Below are 24,496 nucleotides of genomic sequence, written 5' to 3'. Positions count from 1 at the left end.
GATCCTCCTGCCTCAGCCTCTTGAATAGCTGGGACTACAGGCATGTGCCACCATGCCCAGCTAATGTTTTCTATATATTTTTTTTTAGTTGGCCAGATAATTTCTTTCTATTTTTAGTAGAGACAGGGGTCTCATTCTTGCTCAGGCTGGTCTCGAACTCCTGACCTCGAGCAATCCACCCGCCTCGGCCTTCCAGAGTGCTAGGATTACAGGCGTGAGCCACTGCGCCCGGCCAGAATGAAGATTTGAACTCAGCTGCTCTTAACAGCAGCATTTTGGTACTTGATGGGTCCTAAGGTTTGATGTCAAAGAGAGCACACAAGATGACTTCAGATGACAAGGGCTCGTTGTAAGGAAATCTGAAAAACTGCAGCAGTGTGGAAAACCCAGACATCCATCCCTCTTGGTCCCAGAACTTTCAAAACTGAAGCCTACCATAGACCTTCTCTTTGCTCACCTCTCCCACCTCTGTTGCTGAACAACTTGGTTTGCTCCCACCTAGCATAGCATGTCCCCATTTGGCACAGGTTATCTCGTTCCTGATGATACATTACTGCCTTACTTACACACCAACCTCCTGCTCACTGTTTTGCCGCCAGGGTGCAGGTATAGTTTTAGAGAACACATAGGGTTGAAGCCACAGAACGGATATTAACAAGAAACTCCCTGATGCTGACCTTTAGAAGGGGTCTGTGGGGTTGGCTGGTAAGGACACAGGCACTTAGCTCCCTCCAGGGGAGCTGTTGAAGGTAGTGCTCATTGTTTTAACTCCATCATCCCATCCCCACCATGAGAATGAAGCTGGTCTGTTTGGTTCCTCTCTAGCCTCAGGACATAGTAGACACTCAATACATGTTTGTTCATAGAATTTTTTTCTCATCATAGTGCTTTACTGACAGTAAGGGGTTTGACTTGGATCCTGGAGAAGTTGGTCAAACTCCAAATGTTTGGTAGACCCAGACTGACGTGGAGAAAGTCTCAATAAGAGAGGGAGAGAGGAACTAAATTTAGAACTTTATCATAAAGGTTTATCATGTTTCAATTTAGATTAGTTTCTACATCATGAGGATTCACCCTAGTTAAATGAAATTACCCTAAAGCCACCACGAAGAAAAATATATTATCATGGTATTTGGGAATTTACTGAACAAGGGCCAGGGAATGGAAATAAGTCAAGAGAATTCATTGTGAACAGTTGGTCAGCTTCCTAGATAAAGTTTGTCACAATTTTCTTTGGTATTTTCCTATAAGTGTTTTACCAACTGGGCAAATGTAAATGGTCCTGGGCTTGGCACTGATTAGATACAAGAGATGGTAAGTCATGACTAGAACCATCTTCACCAACATACATACACAAGGAATCTTTAAATATTCAAAGGAAAAGGAAGAAAAATAGCATCAGCCCATGCCTGCTCAGGAATTATAGGCATTTTACCTTGGTAGTTTAATCTTTCAACAACTTGGTGAGGTAGACAGGATGTCCCTAATTTACAAATAAAAAAGTGAGACCAGCAGAGTATGCTTGTCTTCTGCCCGTGGCAATGTAAGTAATATGTTCAAATTTACATAGGGAAAGAGATATAAACAGACTCAGGACTGTCTTTACTCCAAAGCACTTATATTGCCTCTCTTACTGAAAAAAATTTATTAAGTGTCCCCTGAAGTATATTTTTAGTTGGTTTGTATTTCCTATTTCTGCATTTTCTACTTAGCATACGTGTTTACTCATGTGAGCCTGCAGGAGAAGTGACTCGATGTAACCAAGTGGAATTGGGGTGCATGGTTCTCATTCGTGACACTGCAGAATGTCTTTGTTCTAATCTGGGGCCACTTACAGTGGATTCGGTACACATACATAGTTTATTTGAAGTGAGTTGAAATTGTTATCCTGGAATCTGTGGATTTCCTTTTCAAAGAAAATGAAGTCCCACACAATCTTTTACACTCTTTGCTTTGCTTTTTTTCCAGACTACTGTCAGAGGATGTAGGAATGGACATCCCCTTTGAGGAGGGAATGCTGAGTCCCGGTGCTGCAGACATGAGGCCTGGTGAGAGGAGCATTTGTTCATTTCCTTCAGCGATGTGCTATATCTAAGCGTGTTCATTATGCAGTGACAGAATCATTTCCTATGCATCCCACTTGTGATTGCAGCGATAGAAGTGAAGAGGAAAAAAAAAATGTGTGAGAGGAAGGTGTCAGGCTCCATTTGGTTAATTTCAGAGTTGGCTTAAATACTGATGCTCACTAGTGTGGGCTACATTTTATCTCCTGGACCCAGCCTTATCTGCCAATGTTTTTAGTTTCTATGATAATTGGCTACTATATATCATGATACCAAATTCTGACTAACGTCTAACTTCACAAATTTACATATAATTGTGAGAATGTTTAAAATTGGAAATGTAATACCAGGAATGCTCAGCACCTTAACTATAAAAAACAAACAGCAAACAAACAAACAAAAAAAAAACCCACCCTGCATCGTAAGGGTTTATAACCCAGGCCATACACAAAAAAGAATTTTTAAATTTCAGTTGCAAACTGCATGACTCTCACTTTGTTCTAGGGTCCCTCCCTGGGCTACACCAACTCCAGGATCATACCAGGATCCTGAATCATGGCCTTATCAGCCAAGCCTAGAACAGGGTAGGAAGAATGAAGGCAGTTACGTTTGTTTTCTGTCCTAGTATTTAAAATGCATTCTTCAAAATACTAGTAATGTGACATAACTATTTTTAAATATTCTCTGGCCAAATAAGCTTGGTAACAACTATGTCTATCCCAACCTTCAAAGTTCACAATGCACTTTTGGACAATAAAGGCACTAAGGCTATGATCATCCTATATGGTAAGTGTCCAGCCACACGTGGCTGTTTAAAATAATTAAAATTTAAAATAAATTTTAAAAATTCGGTTCTTCTGTTGCACTAGCCTCATTTCAAGTGCTGAGTAGCAGTATGTAGAACATTTTCATCTTCACAAAAAATTATTTTGGACATCACTGCTCTGAGAAATCCTGTAATACAGAAACCAGTATCTTGAAAACTTGTGGTCAATAGGAGGGTTTTTTTCAAGTAATCCATAAAAACATTATGTGGAACCCAGTTTGGGTGATGTTCCACACAGAAAAGAAAAATCTAGCCTATGACCCATACCCTCCTGAATGTGCCCAATCTTGTCTGATCTTGAAGCTAAGTAGAGTCGGTCCTGGTTAGTACTTGGATGGGAGAGAAGAAAAACGTTAATGACAAAAGACAACGCTAATTACCTTAGGACAAGGCCAGAGTTAGAATTCCAGAGTTGTGGGGTATACCGGGTGATCTTCAAAATACTGTGCAGGGGAACCATGTCGTTTTTGTTCTTGAGTGAAGACAACTAACTGTTTTTTCACACAGAACACTTCTGTGACCAGATGTTTAGGGATTTTCGCCCACACACTAGTTCTTTGGTGGACACCAATCAAGTGTCCTATAATTCAATTCCATTTTGACACCATCTATCTCAGGAAATTCCAAGGGTTTTAGGAGCTCTGTGCCTGGAACCAGGGCTAAAGAACAAATATATTTCTTACTATACTATATTAGATTATCTCTCCACTTTTGTTTGGTTGGTATAAACTTGGTTAAAAGTGACTTCTCCAGCTCTGCTATTAAATGAAAGAAAGGCACTGGAGCAGCAAGACACATCCTACAACGAAAGGGCGGGAGCCTTACCTTGAGAGGATCATCGCTGTGTTGTGGAAACCAACGTCAAGCAATACTGGCATAAGAGATAGTAACTGCTTGGGTGGGTTCAAAGAATGTAACCTGGGTGGATACTTTAGCTTTTATTAAAAAAATAAAAATGAAAAACTAGCAGGCCGGGCCAAGCCAGCCAAGGGAAGTTCATTGAAGATCACATACAGAGTTGTCAGGACTTGAAAAGAAGTATTTTGGGAGTGTCTATGAACGTGACAAATTTCTTAACCTTCATTCCATAGGAGCGAAGTCAACATGGACCACTAGAAAATACAGTCAGCCCTTCATATCCTTGGTTTCTGAATCCATGGATTCAAGCAACTGCAGATTGAAAATATTAAAAAAAAATCTTTGTATCTGTACTGAACATGTACAGACTTGTTTTCCTTGTTATTATTCTCTAAACAATACGGTACAATATTTTACATAGCATTTACATTGTATTAGGTATTATAAGTAATCTAGAGATGATTTAAAGTGTACAGGAAAATGTGTATAGGTTATATGCAAATACTATGCCATTTTACATCAGGGACTTAAATATACTTGAATTGTGGCATTCACCGTGGGAAGTCCTGGAACCAATTCCCCGCTGATGCTGAGGGACTACTGTATATGCAAGCTTAACTGCTATTCTTATGCAATATACCCCTTAAAAATTCAATTCAGTATCATAGCAATGTCAAGTTCTCAAACCTGAACAGGGAAGTTCTGAGAACTAATTTTTTACCCATTTAAGCAATAGTTCCCACTTCCTGTTTCCACATGGCTAGGGCTGATGGGGCTCGGGAGAGACAGTACTGAGAGGCCTGTTCTCAAGAAAGGAGTCCGAATCCCATATCAGGATTTTTGGCAGGTCTGCTTTTGCTGAAACGGCCTTAAAAATGTTTTTCACTGGGGCCCAAACCCACTCTTGGTGGCAATATACATGCAGGTTGAGTATCCCTTATCTGAAATGCTTGGGACCATAAGTATTTTAGATTTCGAATTTTTTCAGATTTTGGAATATTTGTGCTATACTTACGGATTGAGTATTCCAAATTTGAAAATCCGAACTCTGAAATGCTCCAGTGAGGATTTTCTTTGAGCATTATGTCATTGCTCAAAAAGTTTCACATTTTGGAGCATTTTGGATTTGGGATTTTCAGATTGAGGATGCTCAACCTTTGATCTAATACTTGATGTTGCTGTTCTTTTTCTTGTTTAGAACCTCCTAATTCTCTGGATCTTAATGGCACTCATCCTCGGAGAATCAAGCTCACAGCCCCGAATATCAATCTTTCTCTGGACCAAAGTGAAGGATCTATTCTCTCCGATGATAACCTGGACAGTCCGGATGAAATTGATATCAATGTGGATGAACTCGACACTCCTGATGAAGCAGATTCTTTTGAGTACACTGGCCATGGTAAGCTGCTAATTTGGCAAGGCCAAAGTTAAATGATACATGAATGATTATCTAAGTGGCATTAGGAACAAACCTCCCATTTTTGTGCCAGTGGATCCTTTCTGTGATTTCTAGAAGCTTGTGTTTGTATCTCAGGTCACAGGTGGCCATGAATGCCAGTTTAGAACTTGATGGAGCAAGTATAGTTCACAGAGGTCATATATAACCATTGCTCTTTTTGTAAACCCCTACTCTATGCCAGGCCTGTGCTAGGAAGTAGGGGTGAGGGAAAGCTGTTATGTGCTATGTTATAAGAAAACTGGGGCTGAGTTTGCAGAGAAAGAGAATTTAATCTGAAAGATAAAATTTGAAGAGGAGAAATCAGGGTTTACTAGTTTCTTGTATAAGCCTGCACTGTCTGGAATGTTCTTTCCCTCAGATCCTTACATGACTGGCACCTTCAGCAGATGTCACCTCCTCAGAGAGGCCTTTCTTGATCTCTGTAATCAAAGGTGCTGCCCACCTCCCTATTCCATCATCCGGTCTCTCTTGATCCCAGGAGTCATTTTATTTTCCATGTATCACTAATGAACTTGTATTATGTAACTGTTTGCTTGCATGTTTATTGTGTTTCACTTCCCACTAGAATGTATGCTCCATGAGGACTTCATGGGACTTTATCTTGTTTGACGCTATATCTCCAATAAAGTAGGAAGGAAGAAGGGCTGGGATAGGTGGGGTATGGCAAGGATAAAAAAGGAAGAAATTTACAAGTTTCCGAATCCAAGACAGACACTCCTGATGTGAATATCAGTCTCATTTTAGTTCTTTCTCTTGCTCAGTAGAATTTGGTTTCTTAGTTACAAATACTGTACATTTGCTTTGAAAAATGGCATCACGTAGTTTCTGTCTCAGTACTAGCCGAGGTGGCATTCTCTGAAGTTATAATATTTGACAGTGCTTTCATTCATCATAAAAATTCATCTAGTCTTAAAAAGCAATACAATTGCACAATTAAAGGATGCCCTGACTTCTAGAGACATGCTAATTCCAGCAGTTCCACTCATAGAAGAACATAATTAGAAAACTGGCAAACTCATCAGATTAGCTAATTAATTCAACCAGTGGTCATTGAGCCAGGGGCTACAACTGTGACTAGTTCAGATTCAGAACCTGCCTTCCTGGAGCTTAAGGCTTTATTTCCTCAAATTAAAAAAAAAAAAAAAAGTAGCTAAACTACTTGTTCTATAATCTATTATGTTTGAGTAGAGATTTAATATTGCATTTTAATCATGTTCATGAATTTCTATTTGATCCTGTAGATTGAAATACACAAATAGGAAGTGAAAGAAGGTCGGAATTTATGCTCTTTCCTGTCATCCCAAAGACCTTTTAGCAGCTCCTCCCATACCAGCTGCCCCCAGCAGCTCCTGCCCTTTTCCTGCTAATATATTGGCAAAATCCCACAGAAGACAGCTGTGGAGTGACCCTGCTGGTCTCTCCCTCTCCTCCCCTCTCACTTCTCTGTTGCCGGGAGGGCTTTGTCACACCACATCTGAACCTTTTATTTTTATAAATAGTAAAACCATCAAGCAAAGTGGTGGTGGCTAAGCAAACTGGTAATTCAAGCTGCCACTTGCTGACATAGTTCTTTTTATTTAGTTGACAGAGTTATGTTGAAAGAACCAGTTTAACGGCCACAACCCTACTTTTAGGTCTTAAACTCAAAGGACGGAATTTTAAAGTAAGTTGAATTTTAAAATCCACTTTGATTTTCAAATGAAAGATATATGTTTAGACACAGTTTTAAACAAACAAAAATGTGAAACATTGAGAACACAAAGTACATCTAAATAGCTATATTTTGTAAACATGCAGACATAGATAACTGACTGAAAAGAGGAGTGGATTATAAAGATTTAGGTTATTAAGTATGAAATGTCTGATTTCCTTAAATAAGTTTGACGGTCAGTATCTCTGACATTTCATTTTGAACTTCTTGTTTTATGTTTACTGTGAAGGTACATCCTCAGCCTTCAAACACACGGTTTGGCTTGTGATTCTCTTTCAAATTTTTTTTAGAACAATTTTTGTGAAACCATGCATAAGTCAAAAATTCATGTTGTTTTTGAATATGAGTTCCATCGTGGAACCAATGCAGCACAGACAGCTCGAAATATCAATGAAGTGTTTAGGAAGGATGTGGTAACAAATGCACAGTATGCCCATGGTTTGAGAACTTCCATTCTGGTGATTTTAATCTTGAAAATGAGCCACATGGGTGACCTGAGACCCAGGGTGATAATGATGAGCTGAAAGCTGTAGTGGAAGCGAATCCATCTCAACCAACGCATGAATTAACAGCAAGGTTTGAGGTCACTCTTTCAACAATATTGGGTGGTTCAAAACAAATTGACAAGGTAAAGGAGTTGGAAAGATGGGTTTCACATGAATTAAATGAGCATCAGAAGAGAAATCATCTCGAAGCTTGCCTTTTTTCACTGTCACGACATAAAGACAAACCATTTCTACACCATATCGTTGCATGTGATGAAAACTGGATTCTTTTTGACAATTACAAGCATTCTACACAATGGTTGGATAAAGATGAAGTGCCAAACACACTCCAAAATAAAATATTCATCATAAAAAGCTAATGGTGTCTGTTTGGTTGTCCAGTGCTGGTAGATATTATCCACTACAGCTTCATGAAACCTGGTTAATCAATTACAGCAGATGTCTACTGCAACCAATTGGATGAAATGATGAGGATGCTTGGGATTAAGCAGCCAAGATTGGTCAACAGAGACAGGCCAATCCTCTTGCAAGATAACGCTCTACCACATGTCACATGAACAACACTGCTGAAACTACAGAAGTGGGATTTGGAAACTCTCTGTCATCCACCATATTCACCAGACCTTGCCCCAGCTGACTACCACTTCTTTCAGGCATTGGACCACTTCTTGCAAGGAAAAATATTCAATTCTCAACAAGCTGTGGAAAATGCCTTTCACGATACCATCACCACTCACTCTCCAGGCTTCTTCACTGCTGGTATAAACAAACTACTATTAAGGTGGCAAAACTGTGTCGATAGTTTAGGCACATACTTTGATTAATTGTACTGCTTCTTGTTTAAGATATAATAACCTACACTTTTGATTTGAAATTGGACATTTCATATTTAATGACCTAATACATCGTAGTCTTGAAGTATGAAATAAATGCTTGAAAACTGCATGTTTTGGGGGTTTCTCATGAGAGCATTTTGAAGCAGGCATATACATTCTACGCAAAATTGGAGTTTTTAAGGCACAATTTTTCAAAAACACTTGATCAGTAATTTATTTTTTAATGAACACATAATGCTTACTATGTGCCAGGATCCAGTCTAGGTACTTTGTAAATATCAACTATTTTAATCCTCCTGTCAACTCTATAAAATAGCTATTGTGTTTCCTCCCATTTTATAGATGAGAGGTTAAATAATTTGCTTAAGGTCACATAGCTAGTAAATGGCAGAGCCAGCATTCAAACCCAGAGCTATCATCGTAGACCTCTGATCCATGTTGCTTCCCAGTGAATATACCAACAATGAATAGAGAGGGTCTTGTACTAGATTAGGCTTACATACCTGCAATCAGGCCTGACAGCCTCCCCTCACATTTATACTTCCTTTTATCTGGCCATTTTCATGATTTGAGGACTCTGCCTTTACCAGATGCCTGAAGTTCTTTCACACCATGTGCCTGTTTCATTTGGTGGCTGATAATCAAACACTTCTGCCAAGGTTTTTGCCCATAATGCAGTTTTGCTTACAGAAAATCTGTGAATCTCACTCTCAAAAGATGTTTACTTGGTCTTCACTTCTAAGCAATTTTTTAAAAATAATTGTGTCCAAACAGTTGGGAAATATAATTGAAGGTGCTCATATAATTAAGGTTAGATTTCCTTTGATATTTACAAAATGTCAGTGATAGCAGAAATAGATGGACAGTGAAGGACTTAGGAGGTCAATCTTTCATATTAAGGGAGATCTGAGTTTTTTCTTCTTTAATGCTTTCATTTACTAATTCTAGAAACTTAAAAATATCCCATGGTGAGAAAAAATGATGACCTGTTTCTGTTTTCCAAACCAACAACAAAGTTATTTTTACCATCATTCTGATAGTAACAAAGGTATTTCATAAGGGAAGTAGAAAAATGATAAATAATTTTTCCTGTATATTTCTGATAAGAATGTTATAAGAAATACTCATGTGCTCTTATATTTTTCTTTCTTATGCACCCGAGTGATGTTCAGTGACCTAAGCTATCTTTTCTAAAACTAACCCCTGTGACAGTGTTCTGTGTTAATAAGGCATCCCAACATTATTTCCAGAAAATCAGGGTGCCACTTCATTTACCTTCCCTATTTACAGTCTTTCGTTATTTTCACAGCTTACAGACAACCAGCTTACATAAAATCAATTTTATGTTTTAACTCTGAATATAAACTAATTAAATGTTAAACTTATTTTGTTTTACCCAAAGCAAACTTATGCCATAATGGTGTTATCTGAAAGGATGATTTTTCTTTGTATTTTTGCGTGCTGAGATTTTACATTCATTAACTGCCTCCCTGCCTGAAGTTTGTCATCAAACGAATTTTAAAGACTCTTTAACTATATACAGAATGTCTTTCTTATAATGACAACAACAAAAAAATTCAAACATTATGGCTTCTAAAAGTATTCACATTATCAGTGCAAGACCATGATACAGAAAGCTAGCTACCTTTCACAAATGTTATGTCCCCACTGGAAAGCCACAATTGACATCATCTTTAGTTATTCCGTAGTAAACACCAACAATGCATTCCCCATCGTGGTCTGTGTAGCATAGAACATTCAAGAGCTTGTGTGCCAGCTCAAAAAGACAAAAGGAAATGTTCAAACTGCCTTCTCCCCTGGTTCCAGAGTTTTAATTGACTTCAATAGCCGCTAGGGAGAAAAGTTCATTGTTGAGAAAAAGAGAGAAAGAATCAAGCATTTCTTGGTGAAGAGGGCCTTAGACCAAAAGTTAGATTTGGAGGGCCTGGGGACAGAGTTAAATAAGACCTGACAGTTTTTGCAAATAATGGGAAAATGAAGGCTGGGGGTGGCAGGAGGGGAGAATAGTAATTTATACAGCAGAAGAATTGTTAGGATCAAGAGTGCTTTGCTAATACAAGGGAGTCAATAAAGCTATCTTTATTTCTTAATAGCTTGTATTATTGACTTCTAGAAATGAACACCTTAAGAGAAGGTAACATACCCCTAGCTCTTAAAGAACTCTTTTTTTTTTTCATTTACATCAGTCAGAAGAGGAAGGGAAGAAGGAGCCCCAGTAAGTTGCCCGTTCCCACACTCTGAAACATAAGGAATAACACCTCATAAAAAGGTCCAGCCCCAAACTTTTATAACAAAATAAATAATAATGTTATTAAAAAGAAACTGTAGGAAAATACTGATATGAGTGTGCGTGTATCCACATCTATACTTGTAATGTAGAGGTGTCCTTTCTTACTATGATACTGTAATCAAAAAACATAAAGAAAAAAATTAACAGATTCAACTACATAAAAATATTAAATTTCTATTTGGTAGAAAAATATATATATATATCTCAGTTTAAAAGCTAAGCTCAGGTAAGCACAAGGCAGAAAAATAATTGTATCACATGAGAAAGTTCTATATAGAAAACTCTAACAAATTAATCAGGACCATAATAGGAAAAGGATTTGAAAGATACCTCTCTGTCAGTAAGAGAAATATAAAGAGCCAATAAACATTTAAAAATTCTCACCTTCTTTAATAATTAAAGAAATTCAGGCCAGGCGCGGTGGCTCACGCCTGTAATCCTAGCACTCTGGGAGGCCGAGGCGGGTGGATCGCTTCAGGTCAGGAGTTCGAGACCAGCCTGAGCAAGAGCAAGACCCCGTCTTTACTAAAAAATGGAAAGAAATTATCTGGCCAACTAAAATATATATAGAAAAAATTAGCCGAGCATGGTGGCGCATGCCTTGTAGTCCCAGCTACTCGGGAGGCTGAGGCAGGAGGATTGCTTGACAATAGGAGTTTGAGGTTGCTGTGAGCTAGGCTGATGCCACAGCACTCACTCTAGCCCAGGCAACAGAGTGAGACTCTGTCTCAAAAAAAAAAAAAAAAAGAAAGAAATTCAAATTACAGCAACAACAAGACCATTTTCACCTGAAATTGTCAAGGGTTAAAAACTATGATAACCTCCAGTATTCTTGACAGTGGGATGAAACAGGCACTCTCATACATTTTGGTGTGACACATGCAAGGGCAAAAATGTTGATAAAAACCTTAAATCCTTATGCTCGCTGACCTAGCATTTCATTACTGGAAAGTTGCTCTATAGCCGTGATGCTCCAACCCCCGGGCCATGGACAGGTACCGTCTGTGTCCTGTTAGGAACAGGGCTGCACAGAGGGAGGTGAGCTGTGGGCAGGTGAGCAAAGCTTCATCTGTATTTAGCCTCTCCCCATCGCTTGCATCAGCACCTGAGCTCCGCCTCCTGTCAGATCAATGGTGACATTAGTTGCAGGAAAACAAACTCTGGGTTCCCACTGATTCTGCATTATGGTGAATTGTACAATTATTTCATTATGCATTACAATATAATAATAGAAATAAAGTGCACAATAAATGTATTGTGCTTGAATCATCCCAGAACAATCCCACCAATCCCTGTCCGTGGAAAAATTGTCTTCCATAATACTGGTTCCTGGTGCCAAAAAGCATTATGTGCACAAATAAGGTAAGATACCTGTATGCAGATACTTACTGAAGCAAATTCTTTTTTTTGAAACAGAGTCTCACTCTATTGCCCGGGCTAGAGTGCCATGGCGTCAGCCTAGCTCACAGCAACCTCAAACTCCTGAGCTCAAGGGATCCTCCTGCCTCAGCCTCTCAAGTAGCTGGGACTACAGGTGCTCGTCACCATGTCTGGCTAATTTAATTTTTTGTTTCTATTTTTAATTGGCCAGCTAATATTTTCTATTTTTAGTAGAGACTTGGGGCCTCGCTCCTGCTCGGGCTGCTCTTGAACTCCTGACCTCAGTGATCCTCCCTCCTCGGCCTCCAGAGTGCTAGGATTATAGGTGTGAGGCACCACACCCGACCTTGAAACAAATTCTTTATAAGGACAACGACAACAAAATGAAATAAAACTAAATTTCCATTACCATGGGATTGGTAAACTAAAAGATATCAGTATAATGGAACACTTGAGGTATACTTATAAAAATGAGAAGATTTATATTTAGTGAGGTGAAAAGAAGCCCATACTCTATTACTAGATAGGAACAAATTATAGAACAACATGTATAGGACACGCAGAATATATGGAATAATCATACTTTTGGGGGGAAAAAGTGTGTGTGTGCAGAGGAAGAAGAATATACATCACACAGTAATTGGTGAGTGACATTGGCAATTTTCGCTGTTTTCAAGAACAATTTCTGTATTGCTGGTACTTTTATTTGTGTCTTTTACTTTTTAAAAAATTAATAAACCTTATTCTCTGGAGCAGTTTTAGTTTAGCAAAACTGAGTGGAAAGTACAGAGGTCTCCTATACCTTCTTCATACACACACAGCCTCCTTCCCTATCTACATCTCTCATCAGAGTGTACATTTGTTAACACTGATGAACCTGCATTGACACATCAGTGTCACTGGACACTGTCCATAGTTTACATGAGGGTTCAGTCTTGGTGCAGTGCACTCTATGGGCTTGGACAAATGTATAGTGACATGTACCCACCATTACAGTATCATACAGAGTATTTTCACTGCCCTAAAAATCCTCTGTGCTTTGCCTGTTCATCCCTCTCTCCTCCCTAACCCCTGGCGACCACTGATCTTTTTACTGTCTCCGTAGTTTTGCCTTTTCCAAAATGGCATATAGTTGAACTCATGCAATACGTAGACTTTTCAGATCGGTTTCCTTCACTTATGCATTTAAGGTTCCTATATGTCTTTTCATGACTGGATAGCTCATTTCTTAGGGCTGAATGATATTCTGTTGTCTGGATGTACCACAATTGATTTCTTCGTTTACCTACTGAGGACATCTTGGTTGCTTCCAAGTTTTGGCAATTATGAATAAAGCTGCTAGAAACATCCACATTGCAGGTTTATGTGTGGACATACATTTTCAACTCATTTGGATAATTACCAAGGAGTGTGATTGCTGGATTGTATGGTAAGAGTAGGTTTAATTCTGTAAGAAACTGCCAAACTGTCTTCCAAAGTGGCTAGACCATTTGCATTCCCACCAGCAATGAACGAAAGTACTTGTTGTTCTACATCCTCTCCAACATTTGGTGTCAGTGTTTTGGATTTTGGCCATTCTAATAGATATGTAGTAGTCTCTCATTGTTTTAATTTGCAATTCGCTAGTGACATATGATGTTGATAATCTTTTTATATGCTTACTTGCCATCTGTTTATCTTCTTTGGTGAGGTGTCTGTTCAGGTCTTTTGCCCATTTTATAATTAAGTTGTTCATTTTCTTATTGTTGAGTTTTAAGCATTCTTCTTATATATTGGATAGTAGTCCTTTATCAGATGTGTGTTTTGCAAATATTTTCTTCCATTTTATGGCTGGTCTGCTCATTCACTTGACCTTACCTTTCACAGAGCAGAGGTTTTTAATTTTAATCAACTCCAGCTTATCAATTATTTCTTGCATGGGTCATGCCTTTGGTGTTTTATCTAAAAAGTCACCTCCATAACCCAAGATCAATTAGGTTTTCTCTTTTGTTATCTTCTAGAAGTTTTAAAGTTTTGCATTTTACATTTAGGTCTATGATCCATTTTGAGTTAATTTTTGTGAAGCATCTAAGGTCTGGATCTAGATTCATTTTCTTGCATGTGGATGTTCAGTTGCTCTAGCTCCCTTTATGGAAAAGGTTACCTTTGCTCCTTTCTCAAAGATCGGTTGACTGTATTTATGTGGTGTGTGTTTTCCTTTTATAGCCAGAACAAAGAACATAGTATACATTCTACACACTTTCATTGAAGCAACTTCAATAAAAGTGTATAGAAAACAAAACAAAACAACCCACCCTCACCCCACAGAGTTCACCAGGGTCGAGCTAGAACATGTAAGAGAGTACCAAACATGATGCAGAGTGTTGAGTGGGCAGTAAGTTCATTGCAAGGAAGGGAATGTGTGTACAGGAGCAGCAGAAGATAAACCCACCTTAGATATCAGAGTTCTGAGGGAGTAGAGACCAGAGGGGAAAGAGGGTCCCAGGAAGGGAGCCAAGACTAGCATCCCAGGGTCCTGATCCACGTAGAAAGGAAGAAGGAGGAAGGGATTCCACACAGATGGATGGATTTGCACAAGCAACACAGTGCTTGGTCTGAAGCCAAACGTTTCTGCTTTATGTCCTTAACTAGCTGCCGAGCGCTGGTGGGAACACAGTGGAAGCAGGAGGGAGCCAAGGCTCTGTAGGTAGTGGTGGCTGTTGGTGTTGGCAGAAAAGGCTAGAATTGCTTCCCAACTGAACTTCACTTTGCTATTTGAAGTCATGGGTAATTAGACACTTTTGAATGTATAATTGCAGAATCTTCCAGAACATAATGACATTGTTGTGGCTCCCTTACAGATTACCTATATTTCCAGGAACTTGTCCAGGCTTTCCTTTATATACCCACTCACCCAATTTTTATTGAGTGTTCTGAGTAGGTTTACAAGCTAATTAGGGAGTGGGTTGGCAGAAGTGAATATTAAAGGTGATTAAGGCACAGTTCCTTAGCCCAGGGAACTTACAGCCTCTTAATAAAAAAAGTAAGAATGAGAATCACACATTCAAGGTGCAATGTGATAGCTTAGAAGAGTTGAAAATGGTAAAAGTTTTGACTATATTTGCTTACTGACTATGATCTAAAGCAAACTACTTTGGAGTCAGTTTTTGCATTAATATAATGTTTGTTTTAATAGCTGCTACTGTGCCTGGTACAAGGTAGATACTTAATAAAGATTTGCTATTATTATTATCAAAGTGCCATAAGAGGAACACCAGTAGAGTGTGGTGTAAATTCAATGGTCTTTTTCCATGACTGGAAAAATAAGAATGATACCTCACAACTATGGTGGTTATGAATAATCTTTCCCTTCAAATTACTTAAACATACGAAGCATAACCATTGTTAAACTCTGCTACTACTACTTTTAGTAAGAATGGAAACAATTGCTGCTTATGTTTTTTTTTTTTTTAAGAAAAAAAACTGTTACTTTTTTTAAGAGTAAATTTCTCCCCAAGGAGAGCTCATTGGATCCTTTTATTGTTTTATGTACCCACAAATTTAGGAGTCTTGTGGATTTTGGGCCTTGGAGCATTTATGGTGTTCAAAATTATTTGTTTCTCACTTTCTGTGGTATATGTTGAAATAGTACATAGAGGTAATAACAAATTTATGTTCAAATGTGCTCCCAATAGGGAATTCAACCCTGTTGTAAGAGTTAGAGCAAGGGTCTTGGCTGGTAATATCACCACAACTCCAAGCTAAGGGCCCCCAAAGACTCTGAGCACTCGAGAGATGTGGCCCAAGGAAACCAAGATTATCTGGGCCTGATAAATAGCCTTTCACCCCATCAGGAAGACCTGCAGTCTTTAACCTGCATAATCAAGGATGAGTTAGTGCCAGTTTATACCCATTGGATCACTACTGATGCAAGACAGTTCTGGCCTTGCACTTACTCCCTCAACCTGGCCTTTGCAAGGGATTTGGTTGTTCAACCCATCTATGCAAAAGACCGTATAATAAAGACTGAGTGTGACTGATGCAGTCAGGAGGGTGGGAAGCTCTGCAAGAGCTGTGCAGAGCGGGGAGTTCCATCAAGTTGACTCTGCCAGGAGGTAGCTAACCATCTAGTCGTTTAGCTGCCTCCACTGCGGGAGTCCTGCTCCTTCAGCCCTGCTCTGTGCTTCATTTCCAGAAGATCCCACCACCAACAAAGATTCTGGCCCAGAGTCAGAGTCTATTCCAGAATACACAGCCGCAGAGGAGCGAGAGGACAACCGGCTGTGGAGGACAGTGGTGATTGGAGAGCAAGAGCAGCGGATTGACATGAAGGTCATCGAGCCCTACAGGAGGGTCATTTCTCACGGAGGTAGTCAAGTTCTGTGCAAATGCGAAAAATGGGGATGGGAGCAGCTGGGCCTTTTATTAGAATATGAAACTCGGGTTTTCTGCAGCACGACATCCCAAAGACCCTGCAGTCAATGTTCAGGGGGCTATAGAGCTAAGTGTATTTCCTCATACTCAATTTGACAAGCATTTGAAAGCCTACTAGGCAAAAACAATTTTCCCATGTGAAAATTGCTTTTCACGCCACATATCTGATAGCTATAATCTTCTGTGCAAATTTCTTGAAAGCCATAGTAATCCAATTTAATAATATCTGTTCAGAATTCCTATCGGCCAGTCGTAGGGTTGAACTGAGCAGTTTAGAGTGTGTAACAACAGGGCTGTAGTAATTGTGCTATTCCAGAGGTACTTCTAATTACAAAATGGTCCTTTGAATCCTCTGCAGAAGCTTTGGGAAATCTTTTTAGGCTCAGCCTGGTAAATCTTTTCCCTACCTAAGGTTTGCTTTTCTATAAACTACATTAATTTTAGGCCTGACAGCAGCCAATCCCAGTCAAAGCCTCCACCTGCTTAGTGAGGGACAGGGGAGAGAGAAAGGTGTGTTTTGTTTTTCCGGTGCCTTCCTGGGGGTTCCAGGAGCACATGTGGCCTTGGTTAATTTGGGATTCCCAGAAAGTCAGATGAGCACGAGCAACACATGTAACACTGTCGACTTCAGAACACATCAACAGCTTTTCGACTTTTCTCCCGCATGCCTTCCCTTCCCGAAGTCCTGAGGCACCGCTTCACCACCCAGCTGTTCCAGAAAAAGTGCAAGCTGACAAGGCAATTGTTACTCTCTAAATTCTCTCTTCCTTATGAGGACAGGGAAATGAGAGTCTTGGCGCGGCATCAAACCCTTAGCTTTTGTTTTCTAGAGAGCAGAAGGACAATTTGTTATTTCAATCAAACACCCCCTACCAGCAGGTTTGTCACCTTCCATCCCCTGCACCGCTCCCTCCACATGAGTGTCAGGACCACCCAGGGAACCTGACCATGGCAGTGAATGTGAGTGCCAGTCCATGGCCCTGGACGTGACCTTTCTTTTTCTGGCCTCGTGGTTTGACCTGAAATGGTAACATGGCCCAGTGAGAGCTGTTGTGGGGCCGGGGCTCTTTCCTCTAAGGGAAACCTTTCCCACAGCCCGTCAACATACAGGCTCGCCTGATCTGGCTGACAGTGGCAGACAGCTGGTCATGGAGCCAACCCTTTTGTGCTTACATAAAAACCACAACCAGAACACTCTCCAAATCTCTCCGGAAGCTCACACCTTGTTTGCACCATCTATCAGGTATTTTTTTTTTCTTCCCTAAAACTCTCTGTCCTGAAAACCATCAGGTACTTTTGATTTGTTTGCTTTTTGGAAATAAAAGCAAAGGCTGACTCTAAGAGTAGCCTGTGCTCATTTAAAACAAAACAAAACAAAATTTAAAAATCTGTCAAAGCAAATCAAAGTCACCCAGAGATAATCCTTATAAACATTTTTACCCATCAGCTCTTAAATTTAGGGTCTCCGTGTTGAGAAGAAGGCAGGCTCACGGTTTGTGCTGCTATCCTAAGGCCAAATTATCACTTACTGCTCTAGTAGACTCACCTACTTCTTTCAACTACAATGAAATTAGGTGCGTTGGGTGGGTGAGTTAAGCCCTTCAGCCTGTTGCCCGCATTAGGAGCGTGAATAACACCAACCCACTGATGGTCCGAGAAGGTCACTGCTTCTGCTTGTCACACTCTATAAAAATCCCCCTGGGACCTCAGGGCTAACCTGGTTTGCTGTGCTGTCTCTCCCTGCCACCTCCCCCCTTGGCGTTTGCTCCTCTCCACTCTGCATCTTGAGCTTGGTTTTGTCTGTGTGACTGTCTGGTTTGTTTTGAGGAAAAAGCCACCTCTCCTCTCCCCAGCTCTGCCTCAGCCTTCTCCGGGCGCTGGCCTGCATGAATGGGCCTCTGGCTGCACCCACCGGAACTTGAGCGAGATGCCACCTTTTCCTGCACCCTGAACAGCTTTTGTGCTCTGCAGGTAGACAGTTCAGATGTAACTCCTGGATTTGCCAAAGCTTTGTCTTCCATATTGGAAGCTTACACCACTCTCTTAGACCTTAATGCTCAGAAAGCTCCTTAGTTACCCACCCATAAGTCTGTCATCCTGGCTTCTGACGAGCATTTAAAAAGCAGCAGTCACTCGGCAGTGAACATGACTTTGCTTTGGTGCTTTGCATTTTGCTGTGAGGAGGTTTTCCCACTCACATCAGTAGGGAAGTGTCAGCTAGATAGTGCTCCGTGCAGTAATCTGCAAGTGGGCGTGATCAGAAAAGTTGTAGAAGTTAGCCCCAAAGCCAGGCCATGACAAGTGTCCCACCAGTTAGGAACACTGGTGCATGAGAGCAGTGTTTGAACAAATAATTCAGTCCTCAGCTTCAGTGACCTGGATATGAGCTATTGCCATAGGCCCTGTACCCAGTGGAGAAGAAGGGAGGTCAAGGCTCATGTTTGCCACTAACTAGTCTGTGATCTTGGTACATCACTCCCCTTCCTGGGCCTCGATCGCCTCATCAGTCCAATGAGGGTGATCTCAATGCCAGTGTTCACATCCTGTGTGCCCGTCAGCAGCTTCCCTGGCCTCTGCACAAATAAAACAATGAAAGAAGGGTACAGGTGCTTTTGCTCAGCCAACAGCATAGGGTCACTTTGAGGCCAGAACTGGCTTTTTTTTTTAACTGGAAGCAGAGAACATATTTAAATAACCAAGGACAATTATGCCAAAGAATTTTAACAAAGAGTTTTCCTTTCTTGTTTTTTTTTTTACTTCTCTTATTTCATTATAGGAGATTCAGGTAACCTTCTCTGCAGTGTTGCTGGACAAATGATCCCGGAAAGAATGAGGAGAAGAGTTGCTGGCTGGTGTGTGTGTGTGTATGTTTGGGTTGCGACTGTGACATCTTTCCTCTCTCTCCATTCCATTGCTGGCCAGCAAACTTGTGTTACATCCCTTTCATGCCTGTCTGTGCCACCGCAGGTAAGGTTTGCCATCATTGCTTCAGAGGGTGTCAGGAGGCTCCACGGTGGGGTCACTCATGCACCCCAGCAGAGACTCCCTGAATCCACCTCACGTCTATTGAGAGTCTAACAAAAGAAATGTTTTCAAAACCAAACCTCAAAGGAATTATGCCGCTGCCAACAGGCAATTTCTTTTGAGTCAGCTGCATATTTTAGAACAGAAATGGAAGTGTTAATTGATCCCCTTGATGGTATCTGGGAGGGGCAAAAGCAAATGGCCCTACTCATTCTAGTTATTGCGCTGTGCCAGCAATTACGGTGTTATCTGAAATAGCTCTGAAGCCCGGTGACAATGCCACCAGCTCTCGATTTAGGAGGAAAGCTTTCATGTGGAAATCTTTTTCTTCTATTTCCTTTCTTATATCATCTTCCCTCCACCTACGTTTTTTTCCCCTTTTGTATATTCTTTTTCTATAGCTTCTTTACCCAAAAGTACAAGAAGCCATTTTCATCTGTAGGTTTCAGTAATTTTTATAGAAAGAGACATTCCTTACTTAGTGATCACGAAGTAGTAAGTCGATCCTGAAGTATTCATTTGGTTAAATGAACTCGAGTGAACACAACACTATGACGTTTTAAGGACAGACAGCATTTACACAATGAGCTCAATTGCCACTTAAGATGACTTCTGAAGTACTGTTTGTAAACCTCGGTCTTTCCATTTAAAAAAAATAAATTCTTAGAAATTCTCCAGAAATAAAAAAAGAAATCAAAGTAACTAAGCAATCACGATCTTGAAATTATACTGACACCTGGTAGGCAGACAGCTACATCTAGAAGGTTGCTTTTGGTTTTTGTTTGTTTGTTTGTTTGTTTGTTTGAGACAGGGGTTCACCCAGGCTGGAGTGCAGTGGCTCAATCACAGCTCACTGCACCTCCATCTTCCAGGCTCAAGTGATCCTCCTAGCTTAGCCTCCCAAGTAGCTGGGACTACAGGTGTGCACCACCATGCCTGGCTAATTGTTTTTTCTATTTTTAGTAGAGATGGGGTCTCACTATGTTGCCCAGGCTGGTCTCAAACTCCTGACCTCAAGCGATCCTCCCGCCTTGGCCTCCCAGAGTTCTAGGATTACAGGCCATGAGCCAGTGTGCCTGGCCAGAAAGATGCTTTTGAAAGAATGCCTTCTTACTTGTTTTTAAGTTGGATTCATTACATCTATTGTGTCTTTTAATGAACTCCATCTTTTCATTGTGCTGTGGATGAATTTCATACTTTCCTGGTGTGAGGATTAGTATAGCTAAGCCACCATATACTTTATGGATTTCCATTTAGTTATGAATCTTCCAAAATAAAATTGTTTTGTGGAATAAGCACTTCTTGTATTAAAATATATCTCCTTCTGCCATTTTCCTTCATATTGCATTCTAAAAAGAAGTTGACAAGTACTTACATATGGAAAAGATGGAACTGAAGCAAAAAAATCCAGAGGGAAGCTACTACAGTGCTCTTTCACAAACATGTTTTATCAAGTGCATACATAGGTCTATATATAGATGCTACATAGGTAGCATTTTCTAAGATATGTAGTATAAATGCTGTGTACAACAGCCTCAAATTAGTAACACATACAAACCCATAATTGGGTATATTTTTAACTGGTATCACTCTCTTCCCCCACCTTTTTTGTGGTAGAATCAGATTATTGATCTTTGTAGAGAACATCTTATTAAACTGCTTTTCAAGAGTTAACCCCATCCAAATCTATATTCAGCCAGTATTTTACTGCCATGTAATCACAGGGGGTTATTTAGAGTTCTGAAAAAATGAACACTGAGTTCTGGAGGACTGGATCAGTCTTAAAGGTATGTCTTCTCTTACTCAAAGCTTTGTGGAAATCTCTAATGATTCTGAAGTCTAGAACTCTATGACACAAATTGCAAGTGTTTAAACAGAAATATTTAAAAAAATTAAAATACAGGCATTGCTTCCCTTTTTAAGTGTGAAAGACTCAGGGTATTCCCTACACCTACCTATGGGGATTTGATCAGCACCTGCTGTGAGTTTCAAAGATGAGCTCCAAGGGAATGTGGAGCTTGCTTAAAACATAAGGGAATGCCAAAGTTATGTCAGAGCTTTTAAGAGATTGGAATAATGTCCTGATCTACATCTACATTTTCCTTGACCCCTAGCGTTTCAATGGCTCCACTTGCCTGCATTTTCCACCTCCTATGTTCTCAACACCACTCACAAACTTCCACCCCCAAACCCCATGTTTCCAGGAAGCAATTTTCAAGTTTTCCCAAAAGTACGTATTTTCATAAAACTCAAAGATAATTGAGCTAGACCCTTCTTGAGTTTTCCCCGTTTCTTTAAGAGGGAAGGTTCTGGAGTCTGTGCTCAGTTATTCCAGGCCTGGCTAGAACTTTCCATGTATCCCTGCACTGCATGTTGAGTCCAGAGATGCCAGGGGCACTACAGGCCTCAAAATCAAAATAAAGGTGTTTTACTCATCCACTCACTAGAATCTGGTCCCTGGGGTGTGAGGGTCTGAGATTATGTTACAGTTCAATGACTAAATTCTCCCTTTAAATTAACTAGGGTCTAAAGCTAAAAAGAGCTAAAGAGGATCAAACAGAACCTCCTTCTTGACCATCAGAAAAAGGAAGTACTACATAAATTAGTATTATATAGATTAGAAAGTCTTAAGTCAATTGTTGCCCTCTCATCCTTTGGTAAATTGAATATTTATACACTCCCTCCACAATGTGTACAATACATATAATTATCCATAATATATGTATACCCATATATGCAAATATATTTACACCATCTATTTAAGACTCTATATAAAACATATGTTAACCACTGAAAGAAAATTACGTGTGTATATACTTAGAGAACTATAGTCAGTATAATACTCATGATATATCTGTTATATCCACATATACACACTTGCCAAGGCTTCAGATTTATCCTTTTAGGTTAGATATTTCCTTGTTAAGAGCTTTCAATCTGTTATAAATGTCTTTTTGTTTGTCCCCCAGGATACTATGGGGATGGTCTAAATGCCATCATTGTGTTTGCCGCCTGTTTTCTGCCAGACAGCAGTCGGGCGGATTACCACTATGTCATGGAAAATCTTTTCCTGTGAGTGATACTTATAACAAAGTACTTTGAGTTAATGTCTATGGGCATGTAATGGCGGATGGAGCACCTTCAATGAAAGGAAATAGATGATGTGGAATATTCTAAGCGTTTGATTAAAAGTCAATAAGGTTTCTGTCAAGGAATATTGCTCAAGAGGCTAACACATTTAAAAGAGCTCTTTCATCAGTAGAATAGATTGAAAACAAAATGAACAGAGTTTAGCTCACATTTTAAAATTCTGTAACATTTCCTGTAGGCGAAGTATTATTTTTCTTCCTTGGTAAGATGTTCTTAGTCAGCTAAGATTGACTATAACCTGACTTCATTTACATCTGCCTTATTTAATCTGAGTTGCCCTTAGTATCTGATAACATTGTTAACATTTTTTGAAAGTCAGGTTTCTAAAGTGCCCATTTTTCTAGCATATCAGCATTTAAAAAAAAAAAGATAACTATACAAATAAATAATACTCCCAGAAAAATGATCTTAGGTAATTATATTTTTCTCAAGGTAAAATGGTAATATGTACAACCATTCTTAAATGTCATATACCCTGTAATTTAAATGTTACATAATTATGGTGTATATAGGATGAAATATGTCATGGGGAAACTGAAAACACTCCTTTTCCTTCCTGTGATCAGATATGTAATAAGTACTTTAGAGTTGATGGTAGCTGAAGACTATATGATTGTGTACTTGAATGGCGCAACCCCAAGACGCAAGATGCCTGGGCTAGGCTGGATGAAGAAATGCTACCAGATGATTGATAGACGGTATGTGAGTTCCATTATTTAGTCACTATTTTGACTTACCCAATAGCTACCATATCTAATTCCCTTTTAGTCTGCCAAAAATGCAGTCACATTTTAGGATCGTCAAGTTATGGATATTTGAAACAAAAAATTATAGAAATAGTAATAAAAGTGTCACACATGATACCCCAAAATTTAAATAAAGCAAATCATCCCCAGATTTTGTTAAATGTAATCTCAATCCTGGCAGACCAAGTGTATTTTGAACTATGCATATGCTGTTGCCACATGGAGGTGCAACTTGAGCCGATAAACCAAACACCCATGATTCTGTAGCAGTATCACGTGGCCTTGCTGTGTTTTATGTGCAGTAGGACTATTGTGATTTGGACAGTCATTGTGCTCTTGTTTCAACATTCTCTGTCAATTCAAGTTAACCACTAACTCACACAGTGCCTCCGTGTGCCCCTTCCTCAAGTCTGTCAGAACAAAACACTTCATTGCCACCTACAGAAAAATTATCATAATAAACATATAAATTTATATCTACAGTATGAGTGGCATCCGTTTAGATGTGGCTCCTTGCATACTAGCATGCAAGTGCCCTGTTATGTTACCTAAAATCTGTTTTATGACCCAAACCTTCATAAAGTAACATTGCTAATGCTGCAAACCGGACCTGAAAATCAAGAATTGTTCAAACGGTAAATTGAAGGCCAAACAACCACATGATGTACTGTTACTATTTTCATCATAAAGAAGGAGAAACCAAGGCTCAGTAAGATGCAATAAATTGTCTAAGTTGCTACTAACAGTGTATTATTTTCAAAATAGTAAAGGTAATGCTGACAAAAATGAAAAGTATCATTAAACAAAATATGCCATGATGGTTATAGATTCATGCACTCTAAGAATACAACCATTCCATTATATTTTACATTTATTCCTATGAGAAAATAAGATTTGAATCATACAAGTTTTAAATTATGTCCCAAAAAGCATTCTTTTTATTAATCATGGCCATTCTATACCTTCTCACCAGGTATAAAATGCCCAGGACTCTCTAAAATTATATTCTTATTTAGGGATATATTTTGCTTTAATTTCCACGGAAAATGAGTTAAGAGTAATGTATTTTTTCTTTTTTCAAAATAGATTACGGAAGAATTTGAAGTCATTCATCATTGTTCATCCATCCTGGTTCATCAGAACAATCCTTGCAGTTACACGACCCTTTATAAGGTATAGCTATTATTGTCATAGAAGTAAAAGTACTACTAAG

General features: G+C 39.5%; 1 protein-coding gene across 3 annotated transcripts in view; it reads left to right on the top strand.

Annotated features, from left to right (window-relative positions):
- Positions 1 to 24,496, top strand: part of PRUNE2 (prune homolog 2 with BCH domain) — a 252,700-nt gene that overhangs the window by 207,044 nt on the left and 21,160 nt on the right. For 2 of the 3 annotated variants that reach the window (XM_045562596.1, XM_045562597.1), the window contains 6 exons: positions 1,969 to 2,048; positions 4,946 to 5,146; positions 16,125 to 16,298; positions 22,357 to 22,459; positions 23,104 to 23,235; positions 24,370 to 24,456. In XM_045562596.1, the coding sequence (XP_045418552.1) occupies positions 1,969 to 2,048; positions 4,946 to 5,146; positions 16,125 to 16,298; positions 22,357 to 22,459; positions 23,104 to 23,235; positions 24,370 to 24,456 (777 nt within the window). Of the gene's footprint in view, positions 1 to 1,968; positions 2,049 to 4,945; positions 5,147 to 16,124; positions 16,299 to 19,139; positions 19,149 to 22,356; positions 22,460 to 23,103; positions 23,236 to 24,369; positions 24,457 to 24,496 lie in introns of all 3 variants that reach the window. The other variant, XM_045562595.1, reaches the window with a different exon arrangement.

This window comes from Lemur catta, chromosome 10, assembly GCF_020740605.2.
Source record: "Lemur catta isolate mLemCat1 chromosome 10, mLemCat1.pri, whole genome shotgun sequence".
Classification (NCBI taxonomy): Eukaryota; Metazoa; Chordata; class Mammalia; order Primates; family Lemuridae; genus Lemur; species Lemur catta.
Note: the sequence above shows the minus strand (reverse complement) of the source record. Positions and strands in the feature narration are given on the sequence as shown.